We start from the raw sequence: 27,730 nt of genomic DNA on the forward strand, positions 1-27,730 counted from the left end.
GGACACACAGTTTGTGCACACCCATGAAGAGACCATGCCTCTGGTTTAATGCGCTTTGACACCAAAAGGGCAATTTGCGCCCTGTGATTCATAGGCGAGGGTGATCACATCAACGGTCCAGTGGGAGAGCCTTTGTTTGGAGACGGACATTCCTTTTGTGTGTCCTCCATAACAAATAAAGAGCTGATCCGACAAACTTAGCTGACGGGTGCGCTCAACACATGTATGCAATGCCCTCACCGGGCGTAACATATGCACAGATTGCTCTTCATCTGAATTAAATGGTGGAAAAAAGAAGGCTTGCAAACTAACCACCTGAGCCCTGAAGGGCATTGATAAAACCTTAGGCTGTTATAGGTTTAATGTCATTTAAATGACAAGCCAGCCTTAGGTGTTCATCACAGACTGAGCCAATTCTAGCTTGTCCGACGTGCTCCATTCAGAGGCCACAGGTATACATTCCACAGCTCTGGCTAGGGATGCCAAATCATGCCTTGTGCTTGAGAGAGAAAGTCTCTCCTCAGCGGTATTTCCCATGGAGGGCTTTCTAGTATTTCTATCATCTCCATAAACCAGGACTGATTGGGCCATTTCAGTGCAATTAACAGAACTGATTCCATGTCCTCTCGGACTTTGATGAGGATAGAAAGAAGGCACATCGGGGGAAAAGCATATTTGCATTTCGCTGGCCATTTGTGACCCAGCACATCCACGCTCAGCGGGACTTGGGACATGGAGTACCAAAGGGGACAGTGGGCATTCTCCACAGAGGTGAATAGGTCGACTTACGCTTTGCTGATTATTTCCCAAATCCTCATCACTGTCTGAGGATGAAGTCTCCATTCCCCTGGTAATGCTTCCTGGCGTGACAACAAGTCCGCTCCAAAATTCAGACGGCCCGGGACATGTGTCGCACGCAATGAGAGGACATGATGCCCGCTCCATTTGAGGAGGCGCTGCGTCATGCTCATTAATTGTGCCGATCGGAGTCCGCCCAGGTGATTTATGTATGCCACTATTGCTGTTTTCCGAACGAATCAGCATGTGGTGATTCACAATGTCGGAATGAAAAGCTCTCAAAGCTAGAAAGAGAGCCAGTAGTTCTAGGCGGTTGATGTGCCATGCCTGTTTTGCACTTGTCCAGGTTCCGAAAGTCGGACATTCATCGCACACCGTCTGTGTTGGATACATCTGTGGTCACCACTTTTCTTCTGATGGCAAAGCAGCAAGTCTCTGTAGTGCCTCTGATTGGCCTAGTAATAACCAATCCTTGAAGTAATTCAAAACACGCACACAGTTCATTTTCAATGGGGCGAGCGTCACATCGATACATTCCATGAGCTTGCAGGGAGCCAGAGACAGAAGGAAGGACTTTGAATGATACGAAGTTCCCTCGAACACGAATCTCAAAAACCACTTGCGACGCAGTGCAACTGGTACATGAAAATACGTGTCCTTCAGATCTATTGACGCAAACCAGTCCTTTGAACAATGTCCCGTTCCCAATGAACAGTAATGGGGAAGAGGGGAGAAACACTGTGTGCCTCTACTCGAGCCTTCTTCGGCTCTGGGCCATGAATAACAGCGAGCTCTGGGCTCCTCTTCACAGGGCTGGGCATGTCAGTAACGTTTCTGTTGCCCGTCCGGTGTTTTTTCATCGTTGTGTTTTCGCGCTGAGACGGTAGGTGCTTACACTTGGGCCACGGCTTGCGTAGCTTCACTGACAGCTCGTTAGTAGCTTCCGGCTATACTGTGGCAGCAAGAAATGAATTCTTTGCCAGGTGCTGACCAGAATTAGATCAGGAGTGTGCCGGCAAAGGGGAAGTGCTACTTCTTTTTGGTAGAAAGTGTTTTAACGCCGAAGCCAAAGAGACCGTCGGGCAACACTGAGGTGTCGAGGAGGGTGGCTTTCTCTGCATCACGCATCTCCGTGAGAGTTATCCAAATATGCCTATCCAAAACCACCAGGCTGCTCATCGCTTTGCCGATGGCCTGAACAGTAGCTTTCGTGGCTCGCAGCGCCAAATCTGTAGCGGTGCAGAGCTCTTTAAACAGCTCTGAATTAGCCTTGCTCATTCTTTTGTTGAAGCTTAGCTTGAAAAACCTGGAGCACTGACATGTTGTGGAGTGCTGAACCAGCTTGGCCTGCTGCTGTATAAGCTCAGTTGACACGGCTTGGAAGGGTGGGCGGGCGGGATTTCCACCTCATGGCAGTATTATGACAGAGGTGGCTGCAACAGCCTGTTCTACAGGGGGAAGTTTTGAATAGACTTTTTCCTCGGTGTGGTCCACTTTAGTAAAGACGGCAGCACCTCCGACCTGAATGCGTGAAGAGTAAGGCGCAAACCAGTTCTACGTGAGCTCAGCATGGACCTCAGGAACAATGGTGTGCTCCTCTGGACTGTGGTCTGTTGACGACTGCTGGTTTGCAAAAACCATTCATCCAGGCGAGACTTTTGTGGCTCTCCTGGAGGGGACCACTCAAGACCGCCCTCGCGAGGACATGAAGAACCTACTTGTCCGTGGCGTGTGCATGCTCTTCACCCTTGCTGGGGAAAAAAGCAGCAACATCCTCCGTGAACCACTCGCCCGAAGCTGCAAGTGGCACTGTATCATCATCCCCATCGTCAGAGCTGCCAAACATAAAGAGGCCATGCGCTCTAATAGAGTGCTCATCAAGCACATATTGGATGTTAGATCGGAAGTTCAGGAGGCTCGCAGGGCTTGTGCTGGCACAAGATTCTCCTCTAAGTCTTCCAGCTCAACCTCACTGCCCCGCCGTGAAGAGGCGGGTGGAAGGGCACGAGAGTCTGGACCTTCCTTCAGAACGAGGTCGATCCTAGAGCGCAACGTACGGAGATTCTCGCAGCGAGGGCAGTCTGTCTCTATGAGAGTTGCTCGTGCGTACGCACAGCCCAGAGCGTGAACGCAGCTCTCGTGCTCATAAGGCAGCGGGATGTGCCGTTTGCATAGAAAACACTTGCGGAATGTTATCTTTAGAAAGATGTGTATCACGCAAGCGACTTTTTTAGTCAATATTGTATATATATACACACAATATTGACTAAAAGAGCCGCTTATATATATATATATATATATATATATATATATATATTTTAGGGGTGTAACGGTTCTCTGTAAAAACAAATAAAAAACACGTACGGTTTGCCACCCACGATTCGGGAAGTATTGGCACCGCAGTTCACCTCAAGTTTATTGACGCTTCTGGAGCACAAGGTTTTGTGAAGAAAATAAAGCGTCAAATAGACACGCACAGTTACAACATCCGCTAATGCACCTGAATGGATCTGTAAATGGATATGCTCCGCCTGTGTTTCACGTGGATCAACTTGATGACATCACTGTTCTGCAAGCGTTGTGTGTAGTTGAAAATGGCAAGTGGAGAAAACGATCCGCTGATAGAGAAGCCCCCTGCGTTATTCAGGTCTCCTGTCTGGAAACAGTTTCTTTTTGCAATCAATTACAACAGCAATGGTGAAAAACATTTACAAACAGGCACTGTTTGCAGACATTGCTCGACATATGTGTCGTATACTGGTAATACCGTCATATCATTTACGCCAAAATCACTGGGGAAAGATAGCGCGTGGCGCACACAGTCGCAGATAAGCCAAAACTGCACACTAGGGTTGCATCGGTATACCAGTTTCACGGTATACCACGGTATGAAAATTGACGGTTATCATACCATGTACATTTGCTTATCTATGGTATTGAGAAAAAAAATGCAACCGGATGTAGAACTCACCTGCGCATCTCCTTTCCTCCTCGACTGCCTGTCAGACTCGTCAACTTGCCCCCCACACACACATGCAGCAGAGAAAATATCAGAGAGAAGTGAGACGAGGGGGGCTGACATAAGTGAGTGTGTGTGTATGTGATTTAAAAGCAGTGTTTCTCAACTGGTGGGTCGCGACCCAAAAATGGGTGGCAGGTCTATACGGACTGGGTCGCGAACAGCAGGGAAAGAACAATGCCATGGTTCCCCCATTGAATATATTTTGGGGGTCATCCAAGTGATAGCCTATTTAGGACTGCAGAGGCAGATTTAATGATAATCTCGCAATCAGCAAAAGGCTTCTAATCTGCACTTTCGCACGAGTGTAACAGAACCAGCCCGCGATCATGATATAGCCTACTCTTCTCTCTGGTGTGCGTGTGCAACATCCAGGCTTCCCTCGATATTGTGGAGCGCAGACCTCAAAACTGATGTGACCAATATCAATTCTAGTGAGACTTTTCTAGTTTAAAGCTTTACGGAGGGAGTCAAACCTCTCAAACGGTAGGCAGCCCTGACATGCCAAACAGCACTGAGGAGAAAGAGCAACACTGTGCTATGCGCTAATTTTGTTTTTTGTTATGCATCATCAACTTTACAAAATTGTTTCACGATTTTACATGAGTAGAAGTAACTGTTATATTTTGACAAAATGTTATAGTTTCATATGAAATAATCTAAAAGGTAGAATCTATTAGACCTCATTTTATATCAACAGTGGCAGTTGTAGTTAAAGTTTCAAGATGTTTCAGCTAGTTCTTATTTTTTCATAAATAATATAATTTGTTATTATTATTACTATTAAGACTAGCTACACTGACCTAACCATGGTAATGAAGAGCCTTTCTTCCTGTGTAATATGTATGTTTTGTTTGAATTATGTTTGAAATTAGGAAATAAATGGGATAATAATGGGCTCATAAGTAAATATGCTCTTACATTTTTAAAAGGGGGAGAGAAAACTTACTGTAGATTTTGTTGTTGAGGTCAACAACAAAAATAATGTCACTTAATGCATGTCCTTGTACTTGAAAACCATGAACAAAACTATGCAACATAAAATGAAATGCGACCCAGGATGCATTAAATACAGGTTACGTTTTTACTATGGCGGGTTGCCACTTGATTTCCAATGTAAAATCTGGGTCCTGAAGCAACTGAGAAGCAAACCAGTTGAGAACCACTGAGTTAAATGTACAGACAGGAGCAGTCTGGCTGTGCTGTCACGCATCTAGAGCATATGTTAATTGTTAATAACCATAGGACATTTCTCTAAAAGCTTTTTCATTTAGTAGTTAATTTAACATGCTATGCTAACATGTAAACTAACATGCTTTAGTTATATAACGTTATATTTACATGCTTTTTATCATGTTTATAATTCGGATTATTATTATAATTCTGTTAGCTTTCTTATTTATTTTCAAAAGGAAGACTTTTTATACACATACTTCCATTAAAGTATTATAAAATCTTTAATGGAAGATCTTCTCCAGATGTTTGACGGACTTCGAGATAACGTTTCTCAGATTCCAGCTCTGCCAGCTGTTTTCTGAGGAATTTAATGTACATATACAGGTCAATACAATATTAAAGCCACTGAAGATTTTGTCTTTAATAATCATTTGAGTGTCAAGTGAATGTATTGTACTTGTTGATTTAAAGTGTTTCAATTATAATAAAGAAAAAAAAACCTTCTGTTTTCACTCCTTTAAGGGTCATTGTAACTGATAATACTGTGTAATACCGTATACAGTGATGATTCAGACAGGCATAAAACAATAACTAAAGCGATTGGGGTGTCCATTGCCAACGATATGTTTCCCTACTCCGCTGACGAAGTTGTGTGATTTCCGCATATGATTAAAACACTCGAGCCACGTCACAACAACCCTCATATCCATTTTAATAGCAAAGTTCCTTCTACAGTGATGTACAGCTTCCGAATATTGAATATATGTGCAGTAGAGTTTGAAATGCATTTTATGTTGATGCATGTAGTGAAATAGTGCAGGTATTAAGTTAAAATGTTCATTTATTAATTAGAGAAAAGGGTTTTTTAGTTATACCCAGCAAAAATTAACCATGGTTTTGCTATAGTAATATTGTAGTTTCCATATAGTAACCACGATTATACTATATATTGTAAACATGACAGTAACCATGTTGATTTTGTGGTTACTATGTTTTTACTATAAATACCATAGTTAAACTATGGTTACTGTAAAACAATGATTTTTATTCAGGGCAAACCTGTTGAAGAGTTACCAAACAGAGTACTCCTACTTTGGCAGTAATAATATTTTTCTGTACATTGCAAATACCGAACCGTACCGAAACCGTGACAAATTTGAACCGTTACACCTCAAATATATATCAGAATCAGCTTTATTGCCAAGTATGCTTACACAAACAAGGAATTTGTCTTGGTGACAGGAGCTTCCAGTGTACAACAATACAAAAACAGCAGCAAGACATAGATAATAATAAAAAATAGTTATACACATACGTACATACACACCCACACACACACACACACACACACACACATACATATGTAGTGCAATCTAATACAAATCTGTTATCTGATATGTACAGTGCAAATGTTTTTTGTTTTTGTTTTTTTCCCAGAGGAATGAAATGGCAGAAGAGGTTGGATGTGTTGGACAAATATAAAAAAAGACTAAACTGTGTATTGCACATAGTTATTGCTCAATGGGGCAGTTTTAACTGTTCATGAGATGGATAGCCTGAGGGGAAAAAACTGTTCCTGTGCCTGACGGTTCTGGTGTTCAGAGCTCTGAAGCGTCGGCCAGAAGGCAACAGTTCAAAAAGGTATTTGGCAGGGTGAGTGGGGTCCAGAGTGATTTTTCCAGCCTTTTCCCTCACTCTGGAAGTGTATAGTTCTTGAAGGGGGGGTAGGGGGCAACCAATAATCCTCTTAGCAGTCCAAATTGTCCTGTAGTTTTCTGATGTCTGATTTCATAGCTGAACCAAACCAGACAGTTATTGAAGTGCAGAGGACAGACTCAATGACTGCTGAGTAGAACTGTATCAGCAGCACCTGTGGCAGGTTGAACTTCCAGCTTCCAAAGGAAGTACAACCTCTGCTGGGCATTTTTCACAATGGAGTCAATGTGTGTCTCCCACTTCAGGTCCTGTGAGATGGTAGTGCCCAATGCAATGTATATATATATATGTGTGTGTGTGTGTGTGTGTATACACACACACACACAGCCAAAAGTTTGGAATAATGTACAGATTTTGCTCTTATGGAAAGAAATTGGTACTTTTATTCAACAAAGTGGCATTCAACTGATCACAATGTATAGTCAGGATGTTAATAACGTGAAAATTTACTATTACAATTTGAAAAAACATTTTCAGAACTTCTTAAACTACTTCAAAGAGTTCTCATAAAAAAAATCCTCCATGTGCAGCAATGACAGCTTTGCAGATGCTTGACATTCTAGCTTTCAGTTTGTCCAGATATTCAAGGTGACATTTCACCCCATGCTTCCTGTAGCACTTGCCATAGATGTGGCTGTCTTGTCGGGCACTTCTCATGCACCTTACAGTCTAGCTGATCCCACAAAAGCTCAATGGGGTTAAGATCCATAACACTCTTTTCCAATTATCTGCTGCCCATTGTCTGTGTTTCTTTGCCCACTCTAACCTTTCCTTTTTGTTTTTGTGTTTCAAAAGTGGCTTTTTCTTTGCAATTCTTCCCATAAGGCCTGCAGCCCTGAGTCTTCTCTTTACTGTTGTACATGAAACTGGTGTTGAGTGGGTAGAATTCAATGAAGCTGTCAGCTGAGGACATGTGAGGTGTCTATTTCTCAAACTAGAGACTCTGATGTACTTATCCTCTTGTTTAGTTGTACATCTGGCCTTCCACATCTCTTTCTGTCCTTGTTAGAGCCAGTTGTCCTTTGTCTTTGAAGACTGTAGTGTAGACTTTTGTATGAAATCTTCAGTCTTTTGGCAATTTCAAGCATTGTATAGCCTTCATTCCTCAAAACAACGATTGACTGACGAGTTTCTAGAGAAAGCGGTTTCTTTTTTGCCATTTTTGACCTAATATTGACCTTAAGACATGCCAGTCTATTGCATAATGTGGCAACTCAAAAACAAAGACAATGTTAAGCTTCACTTAACGAACCAAATAGCTTTAAACTGTGTTTGGTATAATGGCAAGTGATTTTCTAGTACCAAATTAGCAATTTAGCATGATTACTCAAGGATAAGCTGCTGTCTAGATTTGATCAAAACTGACTTTTTTTCAAACAGTGATGGTGCTGTTTTTTACATCAGTAATGTCCTGACTATACTTTGTGATCAATTGAATGCCACTTTGGTGAATTAAAGTACCAATTTCCTTCCGAAACAGCAAAATCTGTACGTTATTCCAAACTTTTGGTCGTCAGCGTGTGTGTGTGTGTCTGTGTGTGTGTGTGTGTGTGTGTGTGTGTGTGTGTGTGTGTGTATGTATGTATATATATATATATATATATATATATATATATATATATATATATATATAAGGATACAGTATCTCCAGCCGGAGTGCTGTGGGAAGCAGGTAGAAGTCTCCACTTAAGCACCGCGCTGATAAACAACGGGCGTCTGAAGCGAAGAACCTGTTTACCGAGAGAGTCTTCAACGGCGATGTGGAGAACTCTACACCGGAACACATGGGAGTGGAAATTTTTCACAGAGGTGGCAGAAGCCACAACAAAAGCCTCTCTGTTCAGGCGCCGAGCACAGGCGACGAGTCATCCTGTCCACATCTCGCTGAGGAGTTCCGTCCACTGTGAAAGTGTATATCGACGGCGAAGCAGAAAGGGTTCCAAGATGAAGACAAAGTTCACTGTCTTGAAGGAAGAAAATTCTGAAGAAATGGTGACTGAGCGCCCACTAATATAGGCCTTAAGCACACCTAAAGGGGAGGGGCTCAGACACCATTGCCAATCAGAGGATTGGCGTGATTGTATAAGGGTTTCAACAATGTAGTGTAAGGACACTCTCCATAGTGCTTACGGCAATGTTGAATCGATAGGGAACTTATGTTTTCTAGCTCACTAATATCGCAGACGATTATGCTTAATTAACCATGAGAGGCAGATATTGTGATCGCAATTAAAATACAATTAATTTTGCAGCCCTATTCAACAGGAAATAATGTAGGGAACATGATTTGTAATATCGTGATCTGAATGGACATTGAAAAGTGGGCTGAAAATATAACAGTTCCCCATCCATACAGCTTGGGTTACATCAAAAGACAAGATGTGTCATTTCAGAGGTGAAGAAAGTTTATGCCATTTTGATAAAACATTTGTTTACCTTTAAAATAGCATGCACTTCTGAATTGTGCACAATGAGACCAGGGATGAAATAATAATAATAATAAAAAAGGTCAATTTTAATTTCATGTTGAGTTTAATCTTTGCAAAACGCCCCTTAAAACACAAAATTGTCCCACTCCATTCTAAGCACCTGCATTTGTTTGAGCTCTTCAGTGAGGGCTTCACAGGCCAGCTCATTCATCTCAGGGGGCGGCTGTTCATTCTGGATGTCATCTACATCGATGTCCCCCGTCTGTCCGTTCAGATGGTCTGGGCTGGACAGCGGCACCAGCCGATTCCTCAGGTTATAGGCTTTAGTGGGCGTAGTCAATATCTTAACATTAGAGATATACAGTAAGTGAATAATAATCCAGAACTGTTATCTTGTGTACACCTCTACAGAACTTGGGTAATTCATTCCCAAGTCATTCGAAACAAGAAACCAAAGAAATCCCAGAGTTTAAACCCTGTTATTTACCTTGATGGTCTCAGCGTGAATCTTGTTAAGTTGAGACTTTTCCTGTTTGCTGTGGGCTTTAGTGGCCTCCAGGATCTTCTCCAGATGTTTGACGGACTTCTCGAGATAACGTTTCTCAGATTCCAGCTCTGCCAGCTGTTTTCTGAGGAATTTAATGTACATATACAGGTCAATACAATATTAAAGCCACTGAAGATTTTGTCTTTAATAATCATTTGAGTGTCAAGTGAATGTATTGTACTTGTTGATCTCCTTAAACTCCTCAAAGGCCTGAACTGTTGCCGTGAGTTCCGACTGTTTCTGCAGCAGCTGAACCTTCATTCTCTCCATGGAAACAGATGACAACGTCTCCATGGTGACAGGTGTAGAGTAGGTAGGTGGCGCTATAAATACAGCATATGGAGGAAGATATTTCACAGGTAATACTCATTTAAGTGCCCCGTTAGTGCTTCATATTTAAAATGGCAGAGAAAGGAAAAACATACATTGCCAAAATACCGAATCATAACTAGTCAATAACAAAACCGGTAAAAACTGATGATTCTCAGAACCAATTTCGATGCCACAACAAAAACGGTAAAGCAATTCAACACACTGTTTTACACTTTAAATCTGGTAGTAACAAGCATCTCAAAATGAGAGCACTTATTAACAGACTTTTAATGAGAGAGTCCAAAATGTTTTGAGATTTGTCCACTTCAAACACCCTCTGATAGCCCTATGATTTTAGTTATTAGGAGAGTCCTAGAAACACAGCGGAAGTTAAATTCCAGTTGCTAGAGTCATTAACTCAGCAGGGAGTTGGTCAAGTCATAAACACCCTCGCAGTGGCAGACATGCAAGTTCTGATTCCCTCACCTGTGGTCTTGTCTGTTGTCTGAGCCTCCAGCAGCTGTAGGAATATTTTCTCCAGTGCAGTTAATGACTGCAGCTCCACCTCACCAGCAGATCTGACCGTTTCCAGAGCACGGAGCACTTGAATTTCTTCCCGCAGGCTGCAGTTCTCTGCTGCGTAACGCATCATCCGCGGGTGGTGTTCCATCTGAAAAAAAAAAAAATAAAAATAAAAAAATCACATTTACAAACACACTAATATATATATATATATATATATATATATATATATATATATATATATATATATATATATATATATATATATATATAAACATACATACATACATACATATACCTTTGGAAACAATTAAGAGACCACTGCAAAATAATCAGTTTCTATGGATTTACTATTTATAGATGTGTTTGAGTAAAATTAACATTTTTGGGTTATTTTATAAAGTACTGACAACATTTATCCCAAATTCCAAATAAAATGTTGTAATTTAGAGCATTTATTTGCTGAAAATGACAACTGGTCAAAATAACAAAAAAGATGCAGTGTTTTCAGATCTCAGATAATGCAAAGAAAACAAGTTCATATTCATTTTTAAAACCACAATACCAATGTTTTCACTTAGAAGAGTTCAGAAATCAATATTTGAAGGAATAACCCTGATTTTCAATCACAGCTTTCACGCATCTTGACATGCTCTCTACCAGTCTTTCACATTGCTGTTGGGTGACTTTATGCCACTCCTGGCACAAAAATTCTATGAGCTTTGTTTGATGGCTTGTTGCCATCCATCTTCGTCTTGACCACATTCCAGAGGTTTTCAATGGGGTTCAGGTCTGGAGATTGGGCTGGCCATGACAGGGTCTTGATCCGGTGATCCTCCATCCACACCTTGATTGACCTGGCTGTGTGACATGGAGCATTGTCCTGCTAGAAAAAAAACAATCATCAGAGTTGGGGAACATTGTAAGAGCAGAAAGAAGCAAGTTTCCTTGATGAAGCACCCCCAGATCATCACCGATCCTCCACCTGGTTGTCTAATGGATAGGCGGAGACCTGGAGAGGCTTCAAGCCACAGTGTCTCGCACCCACTGTGAAATTTGGTGGAGGATTGGTGATGATCTGGGGGTGCTTCAGCAAGGCTGGAATCAGGCCGATTCATCTTTGTGAATGCTGCATGAATAAAGCCACGTACAAGGTTATCCTGGAAGAAAACTTGCTTCCTTCTGCTCTGACAATGTTCCCCAATTCTTTTTTTTTTTTTTGCACCAGGAGTGGCATAGTCACCCAACAGCAATGTGAAAGACAGGTAGAGAGCATGCCAAGACACATGAAAGCTGTGATGAAAATTAGGGTTATTCCACCAAATATTGATTTCTGAACTCTTATTAAATTAAAACATTAGTATTGTGGTGTTTAAAAATGAATATGAACTTGTTTTCTTTGCATTATTTGAGGTCTGAAAACACTGCATCTTTTTTGTTATTTTGACCAGTTGTCATTTTTTGCAAATAAATGCTCTAAATGACAATATTTATTTTTTTAAATGTTGTCAGTACTTTATAGAAAAAAAATAAAAATAAAATTTTACTCAAACACATTCCTTTAAATAGTAAATCCAGAGAAACTGATAATTTTGCAGTGGTCTCTTAATTTCTTCCAGAGCTGTATACACACACACAGAGTTGTATAGCTACTAGGAATGTCAAAAATAAATAAATAATCACACTACCAAGGAAACACTAAAACAGAAAAATAAATAAAACAAAACATCAGTGCCATGAATCACAAAGAAAGCTGAACAAACTCAGGATTCCAGGACAGGGACTAAAACGGTTCAAGGAACGAAAACAAAAACGAAAAAAATATTTAGCAGAAAGTAACCAAAAATGGGAACCAAGTCATTTTCAATTGTTCTGGAGTGAAAACATTATTTTAAATGCTGGTAACCATTTATAACCAGATAATTTTTATCCTTTTTTTCTTCATGAAACAAAAATAATGACTGATCATGCAAAAAAAACAAAAACTGTCTTTTAAGGATAGTGATTATATGAAGCCATTTATTATCACATAGTTGTTTGGCTCCTTTTTAAATCATAATGGCAACAGAAATCACCCAAATGGCCCTGATCAAAAGTTTACATACCCTTGAATGTTTGGCCTTGTTACAGACACACAAGGTGACACACACAGGTTTAAATGGCAATTAAAGGTTAAGTTCCCACACCTGTGGCTTTTTAAATTGCAATTAGTGTCTGTGTCATAGTCAATGAGTTTGTTAGCTCTCACGTGGACGCACTGAGCAAGCTAGATACTGAGCCATGGGGAGCAGAAAAGAACTGTCAAAAGACCTGCGTAACAAGGTAATGGAACTATATAAAGATGGAAAAGGATATAAAAAGATATCCAAAGCCTTGAAAATGCCAGTCAGTACTGTTCAGTCACTTATTAAGAAGTGAAAAATTCGGGGATCTCTTGATTCCAAGACTAGGTCAGGTAGACCAAGAAAGATTTCAGCCACAACTGCCAGAAGAATTGTTCGGGATACAAAGAAAAACCCACAGGTAACCTCAGGAGAAATACAGGCTGCTCTGGAAAAAGATGGTGTGGTTGTTTCAAGGAGCACAATACGACGATACTTGAACAAAACAGAGCTGCATGGTCGAGTTGCCAGAAAGAAGCCATTGCCACAAAAAAGCCCGGTTACAATATGCCCGACAACACCTTGACACGCCTCACAGCTTCTGGCACACTGTAATTTGGAGTGATGAGACCAAAATAGAGCTTTATGGTCACAACCATAAGCGCTATGTTTGGAGAGGGGTCAACAAGGCCTATAGTGAAAAGAATACCATCTCTACTGTGAAGCATGGTGTTGGCGCACTGATGTTTTGGGGGTGTGTGAGCTCTAAAGGCATGGGGAATCTATGTGAAAATTGATGGCAAGATGAATGCAGCATGTTTATCAGAAAATACTGGCAGACCATTTGCATTCTTCTGCACGAAAGCTGCGCATAGGACACTCTTGGACTTTCCAGCACGACAATAACCCTAAGCACAAGGCCAAGTTGACCCTCCAGTGGTTAAAGCAGAAAGAGGTGAAGGTTCTGGAGAGGCCATCACAGTCTCCTGACCTTAACATCATCGAGCCACTCTGGGGAGATCTCAAACGTGCGGTTCATGCAAGACGACCAAAGACTTTGCATGACCTGGAGGCATTTTGCCAAGACGAATGGGCAACTATACCACCTTCAAGAATTTGGGGCCTCATAGACAACTATTACAAAAGACTGCACGCTGTCATTGATGCTAAAGGGGGCAATACACAGTATTAAGAACTAAGGGTATGCAGACTTTTGAACAGAGGTCATTTCCTTTTTTTTCTTTGTTGCCATGTTTTGTTTTATGATTGTGCCATTCTGTTATAACCTACAGTTGAATATGAATCCCATAAGAAATAAAAGAAATGTGTTTTTTCCTGCTCACTCATGTTTTCTTTAAAAATTTTACATACATTACCAATTCTCCAAGGGTATGCAAACTTTTGAGCACAAGTGTGTGTGTGTGTGTGTGTGTGTGTGTGTGTGTGTGTGTGTATATATATATTTATTTGCTTATTTGCTTCAGTAATAAAAAAAAGAAATATATATATATATATATATATATATATATATATATATATATATATATATATATATTTCTTTTTTTTATTACTGAAGCAAATAAGTTATCCAACACCTATATCACCCATGTGGAAAACTAACTGCCCCCTTAAACTTAATACATTTACATTTATTCATTTGGCAGATGCTTTTATCCAAAGCGACTTACAAAAGAGGAAAACATAAGTGAATCATCTTAAGGAGACAGTGGTACGAAAAGTGCCATATTACAAAATTTCACTAGCATCAAAATAGTAATATTCAAAACAGAAACCGACAGCCTGAATGTCAATACAGTACAATACAGCCTACTGTACATTCTATATATACACTACTATATATACTTTTTTATTTTTATTGAATAATGTGTATCTATATTGTGTGTATTGTATACTGTACAGTGTATGTTATTATTTGTATATTGTTGTGTGTAATTATGTGTATATTAGACTTTAAATTGTGTTGTGTTAATTTGATGTTAGTGTAAATTGGTATATGTCTCATCACTGTCACGACTGCTATATTGATCGGAACTGCACCCAAGAATTTCACACACAATTGCAATTGTGTATATGGCTGTGTGACAATAAATGTGATTTGATTTGAGATTAAAGTGCAACAAGAATTATTTTTATTTTTTAGTGACTGGTTAAGTGCTCATGGAAAGATGTGTTTTTAGCCGTTTTTTGAAGACAGAAAGTGAGTCAGCTTCACGGATGGAGTTGGGAAGGTCATTCCACCAACATGGTATGATGAAGCCGATCATAAGTGTTTTAGTGCTTCTTTTAGTCCAGGAAAGTGTTTTAGTGCCTCTTTGTGTTGGTACAACAAGGCGACATTCCTTAGCCAACCGCAGGCTTCTAGTGGGCGCGTAGCTTTGCAGAAATTATTTTAGGTATGCTGGAGCAGACCCAGTGACTGTTCTGTATGCCAGCATCAGAGCCTTGAATTTGATATGTGCATCAACCGGCAGCCAGTGAAGAGAGACAAGGAGTGGTGTAACGTGCTCTCTTTGGTTCATTAAAGACCAGATGTGCTGCTGCTTTCTGGATCATTTGCAGGGGGCTAATTGCACATGCAGGGAGGCCTGCAATGAGAGTGTTACAGTAGTCCAGTCTAGTTGACAAGTGACTGAACAAGAAGTTGTGTGGCATGTTCAGAGAGGAAGGGTCTTATCTTCCTGATATTGTAGTGTGTAAATTTACACGATCTTGCGGTCTTTGAGATGTGGTCTGTGAAATTTAGTTTGTTATCAATAGTTACCCCTAGATTTCTGACCGTTTTGGAAGGCGTTACTGTAGTTGCACCCAGCTGCACGGTGATGTTGTGTTCAACAGCAGGGTTGGCTGGAATGACAAGGAGTTCTGTCTTGGCTGGGTTAAGTTGCAGCTGGTTGTGCCACCTTTAATAGCAACAACTGCAATCAAACACTTCTGATAACTGGAGATCAGTCTTTCACAACGCTGTCATGGAATTTTGACCCACTCTTATTTGCAGAACTGCTTTAGTTCAGCCACATTTGAGGGTTTTCAAGCATGAACTGCCGTTTAAGGTCCTGCCACAGTATCTCAATCGGGTTTAAGTCAGGAATTTGACTAGGCCACTCCAAAACTTTCATTTTGCTTCTTTTGAGCCATTCAGAGTTGGGCTTACTCCTATACTTTGGATCATTGTTTTGCTGCATAATCCAGCTGCTCTTGAGCTTCAGCTCACGGACTGATGACCGTACATTCTCCTTTAGGATTTTTTTAGTAGAGAGCAGAATTCATGTTTCCCTCAGTTATTGCAAGTCGCCCTGGCCCTGATGCAGCAAAGCATCCCCACACCATCACACTACCACCACCATGCTTGACTGTAGGTATGATGTTCTTTTTGTGGAATTCTGTGTTTGATTTACACCAGATGTATTGGGACCCCTGTCTTCCAAACAGTTCCACTTTCAATTCAACAGTCCATAGAACATTCTCCCAAAATGTTTGAGGATTATTAAGGTGTGTTTTGGCAAAATTCAGATGAGCCTTAATGTTCTTCTGGGTTAGCAGTGGTTTTTGCCTCACCACTCTTCCATGGATGGCATTTTTGGCCAGTGTCTTTCTTATGGTGGAGTCATGAACAGTGACCTTCATTGATACAAGAGAGGCCTGCAGTTCTTTGGATGTTGTCCTTGGCTTTTGTGTGACTTCCTGGACAAGTCATCGCTGTGCTCTTGGAGGAATTTTGAAAGTTCGGCCACTTCTGGAAAGGTTCACTACTGTGCCAAGTTTTCTTCATTTGGAGATAATGGCTCTCACAGTGGTTCCTTGGAGTCCCAGAGCCTTTGAAATAGCTTCGTAACCCTTTCCAGTCTGATGTATTTCAATCACATTTTTCCTTCATAATTTCTGGAATTTCTTTTAACTTTGGCATAGTGTGCTACTGGGTGAGACCTTTTAGCCAAATTCATGCTGCTGAAAAAGTTCTATTTATGTGTTGATTTGATTGAGCAGGGCTGACAGTAATCACGTCTGGGTGTGTCTAGTCCAGCTGAACCCGATTATGAATGCAGTTTAAGAGATTTGGGGATTTAGTAACTAAGGGGGCAAATATTATTTCACACAGGCTCAGTTGGGCATTATCATTTAAAAATTGTATCTTATGTTTACTCAGATTGCCTTTTTGTTAGTGTGGCAGCGGGTGCGTGGTCAACCGTCCATCCGGAGAGAAAGAAAGCGGTAAGGGCACTTGCACCTGAGCTAGATTGTGTAACACATGTCTCTAATTCCAGTGAGCATGGGGAGAGCGGCATATAAGCAGCCATGCCACCAGCAGAGAGAGAGAGAGAGTCTGACACAAGGAAGGCCACGGTGCTCCTGAAAGCTGTTACATTTAATCTGTTATGTTTGTGAAGCTGATGTGTTTAAGTTACTACGTGCCTGTGAAGCTAATGAGTTTAAATCTATGTGCCTGTGAAGCTGACGAGATTGTTTAGTTGTAAAGCATTGAAGTGGCCAATTAAAAGTCCTACCTGAGCCTAGAAAAACCTGCTTTCTCCTTCCCTTCTGTTTGTGAGCTGTTACACTGGTGCCGAAACCCGGGATCTTGAAGTACGCCCCATGGAGTCCTCCCAGTTGGCAGAGATCCTCAAATCCCTCGCTGGCTTACACCAGTCCCACCAACAATCCCTGCTTGAGCGCCGGCAAGATCAAGATCGCCGGTTCTTTGAGATCCTTCAGGCTCAAGCAGAGGACCGGCATGCGATCCGAGTCTTCTCAGCCAGGAGAGAGCTCCGGCCACGTCCCTAGACAACCACAGCCCCATGCCCCCGCCCACGTTTCTTAAGATGGGGGGCGAGGACGACCCGGAAGCCTTACTCGACTTGTTCGAGCGGACCGCTGAGATATGGAGCTGGCTGCATAATCAGTGGGCGGCCAGGCTCCTCCCGTTGCTGTCCAGGGAAGCCCAGCTCGCAGCACAACAACTGCCGGTGGTGAACCTCCTGGCTTATGAGGACCTGAAGAAGACCATCCTGCAGTGGGTTGGCCGCAGTCCAGAGCAGCATCGCCAGCTCTTCCGGTCAATGAAGTTGGAGACAACCGGCCGCCCTTTTGCCTCAACCCAACGGCTCCGAGATGCCTGCAGGAGATGGCTGCTGGCAGGGGATCATGACGTTGAGGGAGTAATCGATCAGGTGGTATTGGAGCAGCTCGTCCATCGGCTACCGCAAGGAACGGCGGAATGGGTGCAGTGCCACCACCCGGCGTCGCAGGAGGAGGCTGTTCGATTGGCGGAGGACCATATGGCGGCGTACCAGAGGGCGGAAGAGTCCTCCCACTCTCTCCCCTCCCCCTGTGTTTTCCCCGTTCTCTTCCCCCTCCCCTCTCTCACTCTGCTCTCTCCCCAGAGCCTGTTCCTACCCCGCGGAGGCAAGCAGTCCCGCCACCAAAGCCATTTCCCTGCGCCCGGGGTGTTGCGTCGCCCACAGCAGCGACAGTTCCCCACTGCTCTCCCCCACAGGTGGAAGTGTCCGCCGACGCAGGTGCCAGTCTGCTGGAGTTATGGGGAACCGGGACACTTCCAGGATCAATGCCCTGTGATGGAGCTGGGAATGGTGGTCCGGATCCCCGACACTCTGCAGGCTGCCCCCAATCGGGCCGGAGTGTACTGGATACCGGTAAGTGTCAAGGGGGGTACTCACCAAGCATTGGTGGATAAGGGTTGTAATAAAACCACTATCCACCAATGCTTGGTTCAACACGAGGCTTTGGGCACACCTAAAACGGTGAGGGTTAAGTGTGTGCATGGGGATATTCACAACTACCCTGTGGTGACCCTTGTGATTAAATTTAATACAGAAATGTATTAAAGGGAATATGCGTGGATGGGTCCTGCACTAAAGCAATGAGATTTTAAATGTGCAATGCTCTGGCAGGGGAGGTGTAGCCCCTCCCGTCCTCAGGGGATTTCCCTCAAGCATGCCTTTGACCAAGTGAGTGTGATCAATGGTCAACAACTCCAGCCGAATGTCGCCCTTTCATATCCTTATTTCACAATTATAAACAAGCGGTTGTATAGAGTGACGTAGGATGCTCAAACAAAGGAAGATACAACCCAGCTCTTAATACCACGGAGCCGTCGGGAAATGGTGTTCCAGGTAGCCCATTATAATCCCATGGTGGGTCATCTAGGGGAAAGAAAAACACTGAACCGCCTAATAGCCCATTTTTATTGGCCGGGTCATTGGCGGTGATGTCCGCAGGTGGTGTGTGGCATGCTGCGAATGCCAGCTGGTGAATCCACCGGCCACTCCAAAAGCGCTATTGAGCCCTCTTCGAAAGAATTGGAATGGACCTCGTCGGGCCATTAGAGCGGTCAGCACAAAGACATCGTTTTGTATTGGTCCTAGTGGACTATGCAACGCGATATCCGGAAGCAGTGCCTCTGCGAAACAACTCAGCAAGCAGTGTTGCGGAGGCACTCTTCAAAATAATCTCCCAGGTGGGTATTCCGAAAGAAATCCTCACCGATCACGGACACTACGCAAGCTTTACGAATTATTGGGCATTACATCAATCCACACCAGCGTTTACCATCTGCAAACAGATGGCCTGGTGGAGCGATTTAATAAAACCCTTAAGAACATGATTCGTAAGCTTGAGGATGCTAGAAACTGGGACAAATGGCTCGATCCCCTGTTATTTGCAGTACGAGAGGTCCTGTAAGCCTCCACTGGGTTTTCCCCATTCGAGCTGCTGTATGGGCGGTGCCCGCATAGCGTGCTTGATGTTATACGCGAAGCTTGGGAGGAGGGACCTTCAAACACTAAGAATGAAATTCAATACATTCTTGATCTTAGAGCAAAACTCCACACTTTGGTGCAACTAACACAGGAGAATTTGCTCCAAGCTCAAGAACGACAGAGCCGACTGTATGACAGGGGAACTCGGCTGTGGGAATTTGCACCGGGAGATAAGGTACTCGTATTACTCCCCACATCGAGCTCCAAAGTACTCGGCAAGCGGAAAGGACCCTTTGAGGTCACACGACGAGTGCAGGATCTCGATTATGAGGCAAAGCGAACCGATAGAGGGGGCACACTTCAAATATATCACCTCAACCTCCTGAAATTGTGGAGAGAGGCGGTTCCTGTGACGTTGGCTACGGTAATCCCAGAGAGGGCGGAGCTCGGGCCAGAGGTGAATACAAAACACAATCATTTCACCCTGGTCACTTGCGGAGACCACCTCTCACCGTACCAACTCTCAGAGGTTGCCAAGTTGCAAAAGGTGTTTGCAGACGTGTTTTCCCTTCCACCGGGTCATACGAACCTCATACAGCACCACATCGAGACCAAGCAGGGGGTGGTGGTATGTAGCTATCCCTACCAATTGCCCGAGCACAAAAAGAAAATTGTCCGGGATGCAATTGAATGCAGAATTGGATGCAATGCTCGATATGGGGGTAATAGAGGAATCCCACAGCGATTGGTCCAGCCCGGTTGTTCTAGTTCCTAAGATCGACAGGTCTGTACGGTTCTGTGTGGATTATTGAAGTCAACGTGGTGTCTAAAATTGACGCATCCCCAATGCCTCGCGTTGATGAATTGCTCAATCGGTTGGGCACTGCTCGATTTTATTCGACACTGGATTTGACAAAGGGTTATTGGCAGATTGACACCAATTTCCCATGAAAAAACAGCCTTCTCCATGCCGTTTGGATTACACCAATTTGTGATGCTTCCGTTCGATTTGTTTGGAGCCCCGGCTACATTTCAGCATCTCATGGACCGAATCCGCATTCGGCTTACACCGCTGCCTACTTGGATGACATCATCATTTACAGCAATGATTGGCAGCGGCACATGCAGCATCTGAGGGCGGTTCTGAGATTGCTGAGATAAGCGGGACTCACAGCAAACCCCAAGAAGTGGGTGGGTGGAGGTACGGTATCTGGGGTTCCACTTTGGCCACGGGCAGTTGCGTTTCCAAATTGACAAGACTGCGGCAATTGAGACCTGCCCCAGGCCCAAGACCAAAAAGGGGGTGAGACAGTTCCTGGGGCTGGCTGGCTATTATAGGAGATTCGTGCCTAATTATTCGGATGTCACTAGCCCGCTGACTTATCTCACTAAAAAGGGAGCTCCAGACCCGGTCCAGTGGACGGAGCAGTGTCAACAGGCGTTCATGCAGGTTAAAGCTGCAATTTGCGGGGGGGCTGCTTTTACATTCACCCGATTTCTCTCTCCCTTTTGTCTTGCAGACAGAAGCTTCAGACAGAGGGCTGGGGGCTGTACTCTCGCAGGTGGTGGAGGGGAGGAGCTTCCTGACTCCTCCTCCACGTGACGCGGGACCTTACCAACGAGCTTACGCCATCAGAGATGTATGGAAGCGAACATTTGTAGTTAAAAACTATATAAGTATTGTTTTGTTTCTAAAAATAAATCAATCGTTTGCATTCAGAAGAACTTTATTTGTCGAATGGAATTGTGTGGATTATTTTGATTCACCCTAAATATGCATTTTGGACTGTTAAAAAATGGAGGACATTCACTTGCATTGTTTAGAGGAGGCCTGAAACGAAATCCTAAAAATCTTAAATACTTTTTTGATGAAGAAAGAAACTCCGATACATCTTGGACGGCCTGAGGGTGAGTAAATGATCAGCAAATATTCATTTTTGGGTGAGCTATTCCTTTAAGTCCATTAAGTGCAACTTAAACATATGTTTCTAGCATCTTTCACTGTTTATCAAACACAATGGGACATTTAATAAATTGTATTTATATATTTTGATCACTGGAAAGCCATTGTTAACTATTTCAGAGGATTTAAAAAAAAAAAAAAAAAAAAAAAGTGCTGAAAAAATCCCTATGAAATCAATAGGCAGTCTTCGCACGTGACGTGATAGGCCTAAATTTACAAGACACGTAATACAGGATAACATTACTTTAGTCTCCTTTGATAAACATAATTGTAATGCAATAGAAGGAAGATATGCTCTTATTAAACAGATTATTTAAGACATATGTGAGTAATGTGACCATGCAGTTTAAAACTTAAATATGACTCAATAAATAATTAAAATATGGTTAACAAAGGATATTAGAGTGAGTGTGCAATGAGAGATTCCCCCTCTCTCTCTTCCTCCTCTTCTTCCTTCCTCCAATGGCTGGTTCAAATCAGCTCGCCTATAGTCTTTTTACAACTGTTACTGATCTATTAATATTTAGATAGGCCTATGAATAGTTCAATACTGATGCCCATCATTTTAATACTGTTCTGTGTGCATTTGTTCAGTTTCCAAACTTTACAAAACTTTAAGCTACGTGAGAGCCCCTTATGATTTACATCATGTACATTCACGTATGCATTTGTGTCATTTAATTAAATGGTCTGCTCGTTCTGCAAGCTTCAAAGTTTATTTGCGTTGCTGTGTCCCGTCTGTATTGTGATTAATACAGTGCTTTCAGATATGTTCTTTGCTCCACACTCTCTCTCATGTTCAGAATAACAGATGTTCACCGAGTTCGGTTCTGTTTGCTTATGTGTGCTGGGCGCATTTAGGGAAACCAGTGCGTACTGGTTGAAGCGGTCTTTATTTTTGTCCGTGGTGGCGGCGTCTCAGTCTTCACCGGGCACGTGTATCATAATAATAGCATGTGATATAGATGAGGTATAATTCAAGCATCTTTATTAAATGTCTCCCGAGCAAACTGCATTACCAGTAGCACCTGTTGAGTCTGCAAACATGCACCCTTTCTTTCTCCGCTCTTCTCACAGAGCATGTTCCCCTCCTTAAAGCTCCAGTGGGAACAAGTGAAAGCTGAACTAATATTACCAACATCCAACAAAATGAAAAGGCAAGGAATGAAGATAAATAAAATACACTGATATACAATATTTATATACTACAATATAATGCACTTTTAAATACAATATAATAAAAAAGGAAACAATTTTTTTAATTTTTTTAAATGACGACAATTAAAGGGGTCATGACATACTCTTTTCTTCCCTGAGGTGCACTTATAATGTCAGTAAAGTTTGGTTTTTTTTGCACCAAAACAGTCATAATTTAATAATATATTTATGACTTACGATCTTAAGTAAGTCCTCAAGCGTGCACGCTTAATGCAGCTAGATTATAACGTGATGGCTCATGACTTATTGAATCATATGTCACTGTGCATTTCTTATTGTGAAGAAAATTGGCAAAATGCAGCTTTATTTATAAGAGATAGTTTGTTTTTTGTGAGTTAAAGATGGATTAAAGTGAACAGAAAGGTGAGAGAGGGTAGTCTTCGCCCCATTATACACTGCAACAAAATACGTTTTAGATTTGTTTTTGTTTTGACTTGCTTTCCAATATAAATATCTAAAACTCCTTTAAAACAACATACATTTTATTTAATGGTTATACTGCAGAAGAAAAAATTGTTATGAGAACATTGAATATAATACTAAAAATACAAATATTTTAAAATATCTAAAAATCCTTTAAAAAAAGAGGTGCATTCACCTGAGAAGCAGCATATAAAATATGTAGATTTGCTTTTATAGAACAGATCCTGAATATAAGTTGTGACTGGTTCACAAGCAATCGACTCTGATATGAGACAAAAACATTCAATCCACGCCGAAATGTTCTGAATACTAGGGGTGTAACGGTTTGAATTTCTCACAGTTCCGTTTGTATCATGGTTTAAGGGTTATGGTTTGGGTACAGTTCGGTATTTGCTTTGTTCAGAAAAAAAATATTACTGCCAAATCCAAAGAATAATTTATTTGGTAAACACTTCAACAGGTTTGCCCTTAAACAACAGTCATTGTTTTACAACAGTAACCATAGTTCAACCATGTTATTTGTAGTAAAATCATAGTAACCACAATATAAACATTACTTTCTGGTTATTGTCATGGTTACAATATATAGTAAAATCATGGTTACTATATAGAAACTACAGCATTACTGTTATAAAACCATGGTTAACTGTATCAAAACTATGATTTGTGCTCAGAAAACCATGGTGACAGCCGTCATGGTTACTACAATATTATTATAGCAAACCCATGGTTAATTTCCATCAGGGTCCTTAACTAAAAAATAAATTTTAAAAAATAAAATAAAATTCTCTAATTACTAAATCAACATTTTAACTTTATACCTGCACTAATATGCTACATGCAGTCAACATAAATTGCACTTCAAACTCAAAATATTTTCAATATTCGGAAGCTGTACATCACCATAGAAGGAATAACCTCGCTATTAAAATACATACGAGAAGGGATGTTGTGATAATGCTGCTCGAGTATTTTAATAATACGTGGAAATCCCACATTAACACCCCAAGCGCTTTAAGTTATCGTTTCACGTCTGTCCGAATTAACACTGGAAGGGAGTGCGCAGTTTCAGCTCACCTGCGGCTCTTTCCCTGGGTGATTAAAAAATGAATCATGTATCAATGTATTACTATAACAGCATCTTAATGCCATTAATCAAAGCGCATTATTGACGCTCACACTAGATTACAGCCGCGCGAGGAAACGAAGAACTTGCATGTGTGTTTTAAATAAACCCTCACGCATTACTGACATGTATTACCAGTATACAGCACTCGCGCGGAGCGATGTCTGCAAACAGTGCCTGTTTTGTAAATGTCTTTTGACCATCGACTGCAAAAAGAAAATGTTCCCAGAAAGGAGAAAAGCAGGGGGCTTCTCTATCAGTGGATCGTTTTCTCCACTTGCCATTTTAAACTACACACAATGCGTGCAGAACTGTTATGTCATCAAGCTGACCCATGTGAAACACAGGCAGAGGGTATCCATCTACAGATCCATTCAGGTGCATTAGCGGAGGTTGTAACTGTGCCTGTCTGTTTGATGCTTTGTTTTCTTGACCAAAACTTGTGCTCCAGATTAAACTTGAGGTGAACCGCCCGCAGTGCCAATGCTTCCCATACCGTGGGTGGCGAACCGTATGGTTTGATTTTTTTTACCAAGAACCATTACACCCCTACTGAATACGCAAATGTAATACAGTCCAAGGTGATGTTGGGTGTTTCAACAGGCCAAAGCAGAGACGCTGGTCTTCACTGAGGCGACATCTCACCTCTTCCGTGTTTGCATACACACAGAAAGGCTTGTGAGATGCGTTTTTAGAAGTTGCACTTGTACTACACTTAAAATGCAGCGCACATCACCAGAAACAGAACAAAATGATTAAAGACATCCATCTAGTCCATGTTTACAAAAGACCAACAATTAAATATTGCACAGATGCATGCAAAAATGTTACAGGATGCCTTCAAAACAACAGGAAACAGCATGAATGAAACACAATGGAGGTCTCCTTTTTAGAGTAATAACTTTATATTTCGTCCTTTAAAAGCGGCGCAAGATGCATGTGTGTCGAGGCGGAGGGTGTGGCCACGCCGTGGGGGTACTCGGCTGGTGCGGAGTAAACTAATCAGCAGGAGGAGGAGATAAAGGGGAGGCGGAGAAGTATGTGTGTGTTGTTTATGTTTGTTTTAAGTTCAGTTATGACATTAAAAGTTACAATTACTATTCAGCCGGTTCCCGCCTCCTCCTTGCACACTTTACCCCATTACATTGGTGCCGAAACCCGGGAAGGAGGAGGGATATGCTGTCGTGGAGTTCTCACCACTGCCATCTGCCAGAGGAGCAGCCGTGGCCATCTTCTTGGGGAGGGGATGACTGTGATTTTCAGAAAATCCAAAATGGCTGACTTCTGTTGGGTAGAGCTAATGACCGAGTATGAAAGTTGTTCGGCTTGATGAGAACTATATATATGTACCAATTGTGATGACAGTAGGTGAAAATAGGGATGCTACAGAGCCCCCCTTATTTGCTCATTTTCAAGGGGGCGCTACAGAGCCCCCCACACGCCCTCCCTGCAACTTTGCCCAGCCCTAATAGTCGACAACTCGGTGTGTGCAAAATTTCAATAGTTTTCACGCAAGTACCAAAAACCTTGAATGAATAATAATAATAATAAATATAGCTGCAAGCAGTGATGACGGGCCCAAGCACCATGGGTATATTTCCATCCGGTGGCTTTTGGAAAATGATGCATGATGGACACATGCATTTGGTTGAGTAAACAAGACACCATTTCTTACCTTCTGCTCAGACATAATGGTTAACAACTTTGATGTGTGCAGCAAATTTAATACATGTGAAATTATGGCAAGTGTGAACCCTTGAACAGTCCAAAAAAGAATATTGTTATTTGACTAGTGGCTATGAAAATATCATGTAAGATATTAAGAATCACATTACTTTATTCAATTTGACACCAGAGTAAATTTTATGTGACAGGGCTGAAAATAAGAGGGGCTGTTTTTCTCAAAGTCTATTCGAAGTGTCACATCTATTGTTGCCAGCTGGAGACCCTATGACCGTGACCCACCAAAGCCACATTCATGTCATAAGCTTGATTAAACATGTAAAATACACCCGAATACACTACAACATGATGTAATTTGATCCATTGCCATGACAACACTATTAAAGATATCAAAGAATCCCTTCACAATTTTACATCAGCAGTGTCTTGACATTATTCTAAAAACATTTGAAGGGTTTCAGATAAAAATAACAGGTATTTTTCAAAGTCTGTTAAAAGTGCCATACTTCCTGCTGCCAGTTGGTGGCGCTATGACCGTGACCCATAATAGCTGCATCAATGTGATTAGCCCCATTACCAAACATTCAGCTGAATTTATCAAAATCACACAATGCACAAGTGATATTAAGTGATATAAGGCACTTCCTGTTTCCCATTTTTCTGCATAAATGTATTGCTTTTCCATGGAGGGGCCTGGGTAGCTCAGCAACTAAAGACACTGACTACCACACCTGGAGTCACAAGTTCGAATCCAGGGTGTGCCGAGTGACTCCAGTCAGGCTTCCTAAGCAACCAATTGGCCCAGTTGCTAGGGTGGGTAGAGTCACATTGGGTTAACCTCCTTGTGATTGTTGTAATGTGTTTCTCGCTCTCGGTGCGGCGCGTGGTGAGTTGTACGTGGATGCCTGTCTGAGACCATCAATCCACGCATCTTATCACGTGGCTTGAGCGCGTTACCGCAGAGATGTAGCACATGTGGAGGCTTCACGCTATTCTCCGTGGTAATGCGCTCAACAAGCCACGTGATAAGATGTGTGGATTGATGGCCTCAGACGAAGGCAACTGAGATTCATCCTCCACCACCTGGATCGAGGCGAATCACTACGCCACCACGAGGACCTAGAGCGCACTGGGAATTTAGCATGCCAAATTGGGGAGAAAAAGAAAAAAATCTGTTCCAAAAAAAAATAAAAATATAAAAGAAGAAAATTTGTTTGCAATCTACAATGTCTTGGCATGATGTTGCACAAATTTGGTGCCAGTCACATGAATCCCCTAGGAGGAGTATTTAAAAGTTCAGAGCCTGCGATTTTCAGAAAATCCAAAATGGCTTCCCGTTGGACGGAGCTAATATCCAACTTCCTGTTGGGCGGAGCTAATGACTGTATGAAAGTTGCTTGGCTTGATGAGAACTACAGCTGAAGACAGAAGTTCACATACACCTTAGCCAAATACATTTACATCAGTTTTCCACAATTCCTGACATTTAATCTTAGAAAACATTCCCTGTCTTAGGTCCGTTAGGATCACTACTTTATTTTAAGAATGTGAAATGTTAGAATAATAGTAGAGAGAATGATTTCAGCTTTTATTTTATCACATTCCCAGAGGGTCAGAAGTTTACATACACTTTGTTAGTATTTGGTAGCATTGCGTTTAAATTGTTTAACTTGGGTCAAACATTTTGGGTAGCCTTCCACAAGCTTCTCACAATAAGTTACTGAAATTATGGCCCATTCCTCCAGACAGAACTGGTGTAACTGAGTCAGGTTTGAAGGCCTCCTTGCTAGCACACCCTTTTTCAGTTCTGCCCACAAGTTTTCTATCGGATTGAGGTCAGGGCTTTATGATGGCCACTCCAATACCTTGACTTTGTTGTCCTAAGCCATTTTGCCACAACATTGGAGGTATGATTGGGGTCACTGTCCATTTGGAAGACCCATTTGTGCGAGAGCTTTAACT

General features: G+C 41.9%; 1 protein-coding gene across 1 annotated transcript in view; it reads right to left on the reverse strand.

Moving 5' to 3' along the window:
- The window catches only part of LOC127437226 (kinesin-like protein KIF15-A), a 98,717-nt gene that overhangs the window by 48,791 nt on the left and 22,196 nt on the right, over positions 1 to 27,730 (reverse strand). The window contains exons 14-17 of the mRNA XM_051692031.1: positions 10,484 to 10,667; positions 9,867 to 10,008; positions 9,626 to 9,767; positions 9,299 to 9,481 (exon numbers count right to left, since the gene is read on the reverse strand). Of these exons, the coding sequence (XP_051547991.1) occupies positions 9,299 to 9,481; positions 9,626 to 9,767; positions 9,867 to 10,008; positions 10,484 to 10,667 (651 nt within the window). The remainder of the gene's footprint in view (positions 1 to 9,298; positions 9,482 to 9,625; positions 9,768 to 9,866; positions 10,009 to 10,483; positions 10,668 to 27,730) is intronic.

The sequence above is a fragment of the Myxocyprinus asiaticus genome, chromosome 48, assembly GCF_019703515.2.
Source record: "Myxocyprinus asiaticus isolate MX2 ecotype Aquarium Trade chromosome 48, UBuf_Myxa_2, whole genome shotgun sequence".
NCBI lineage: Eukaryota > Metazoa > Chordata > Actinopteri > Cypriniformes > Catostomidae > Myxocyprinus > Myxocyprinus asiaticus.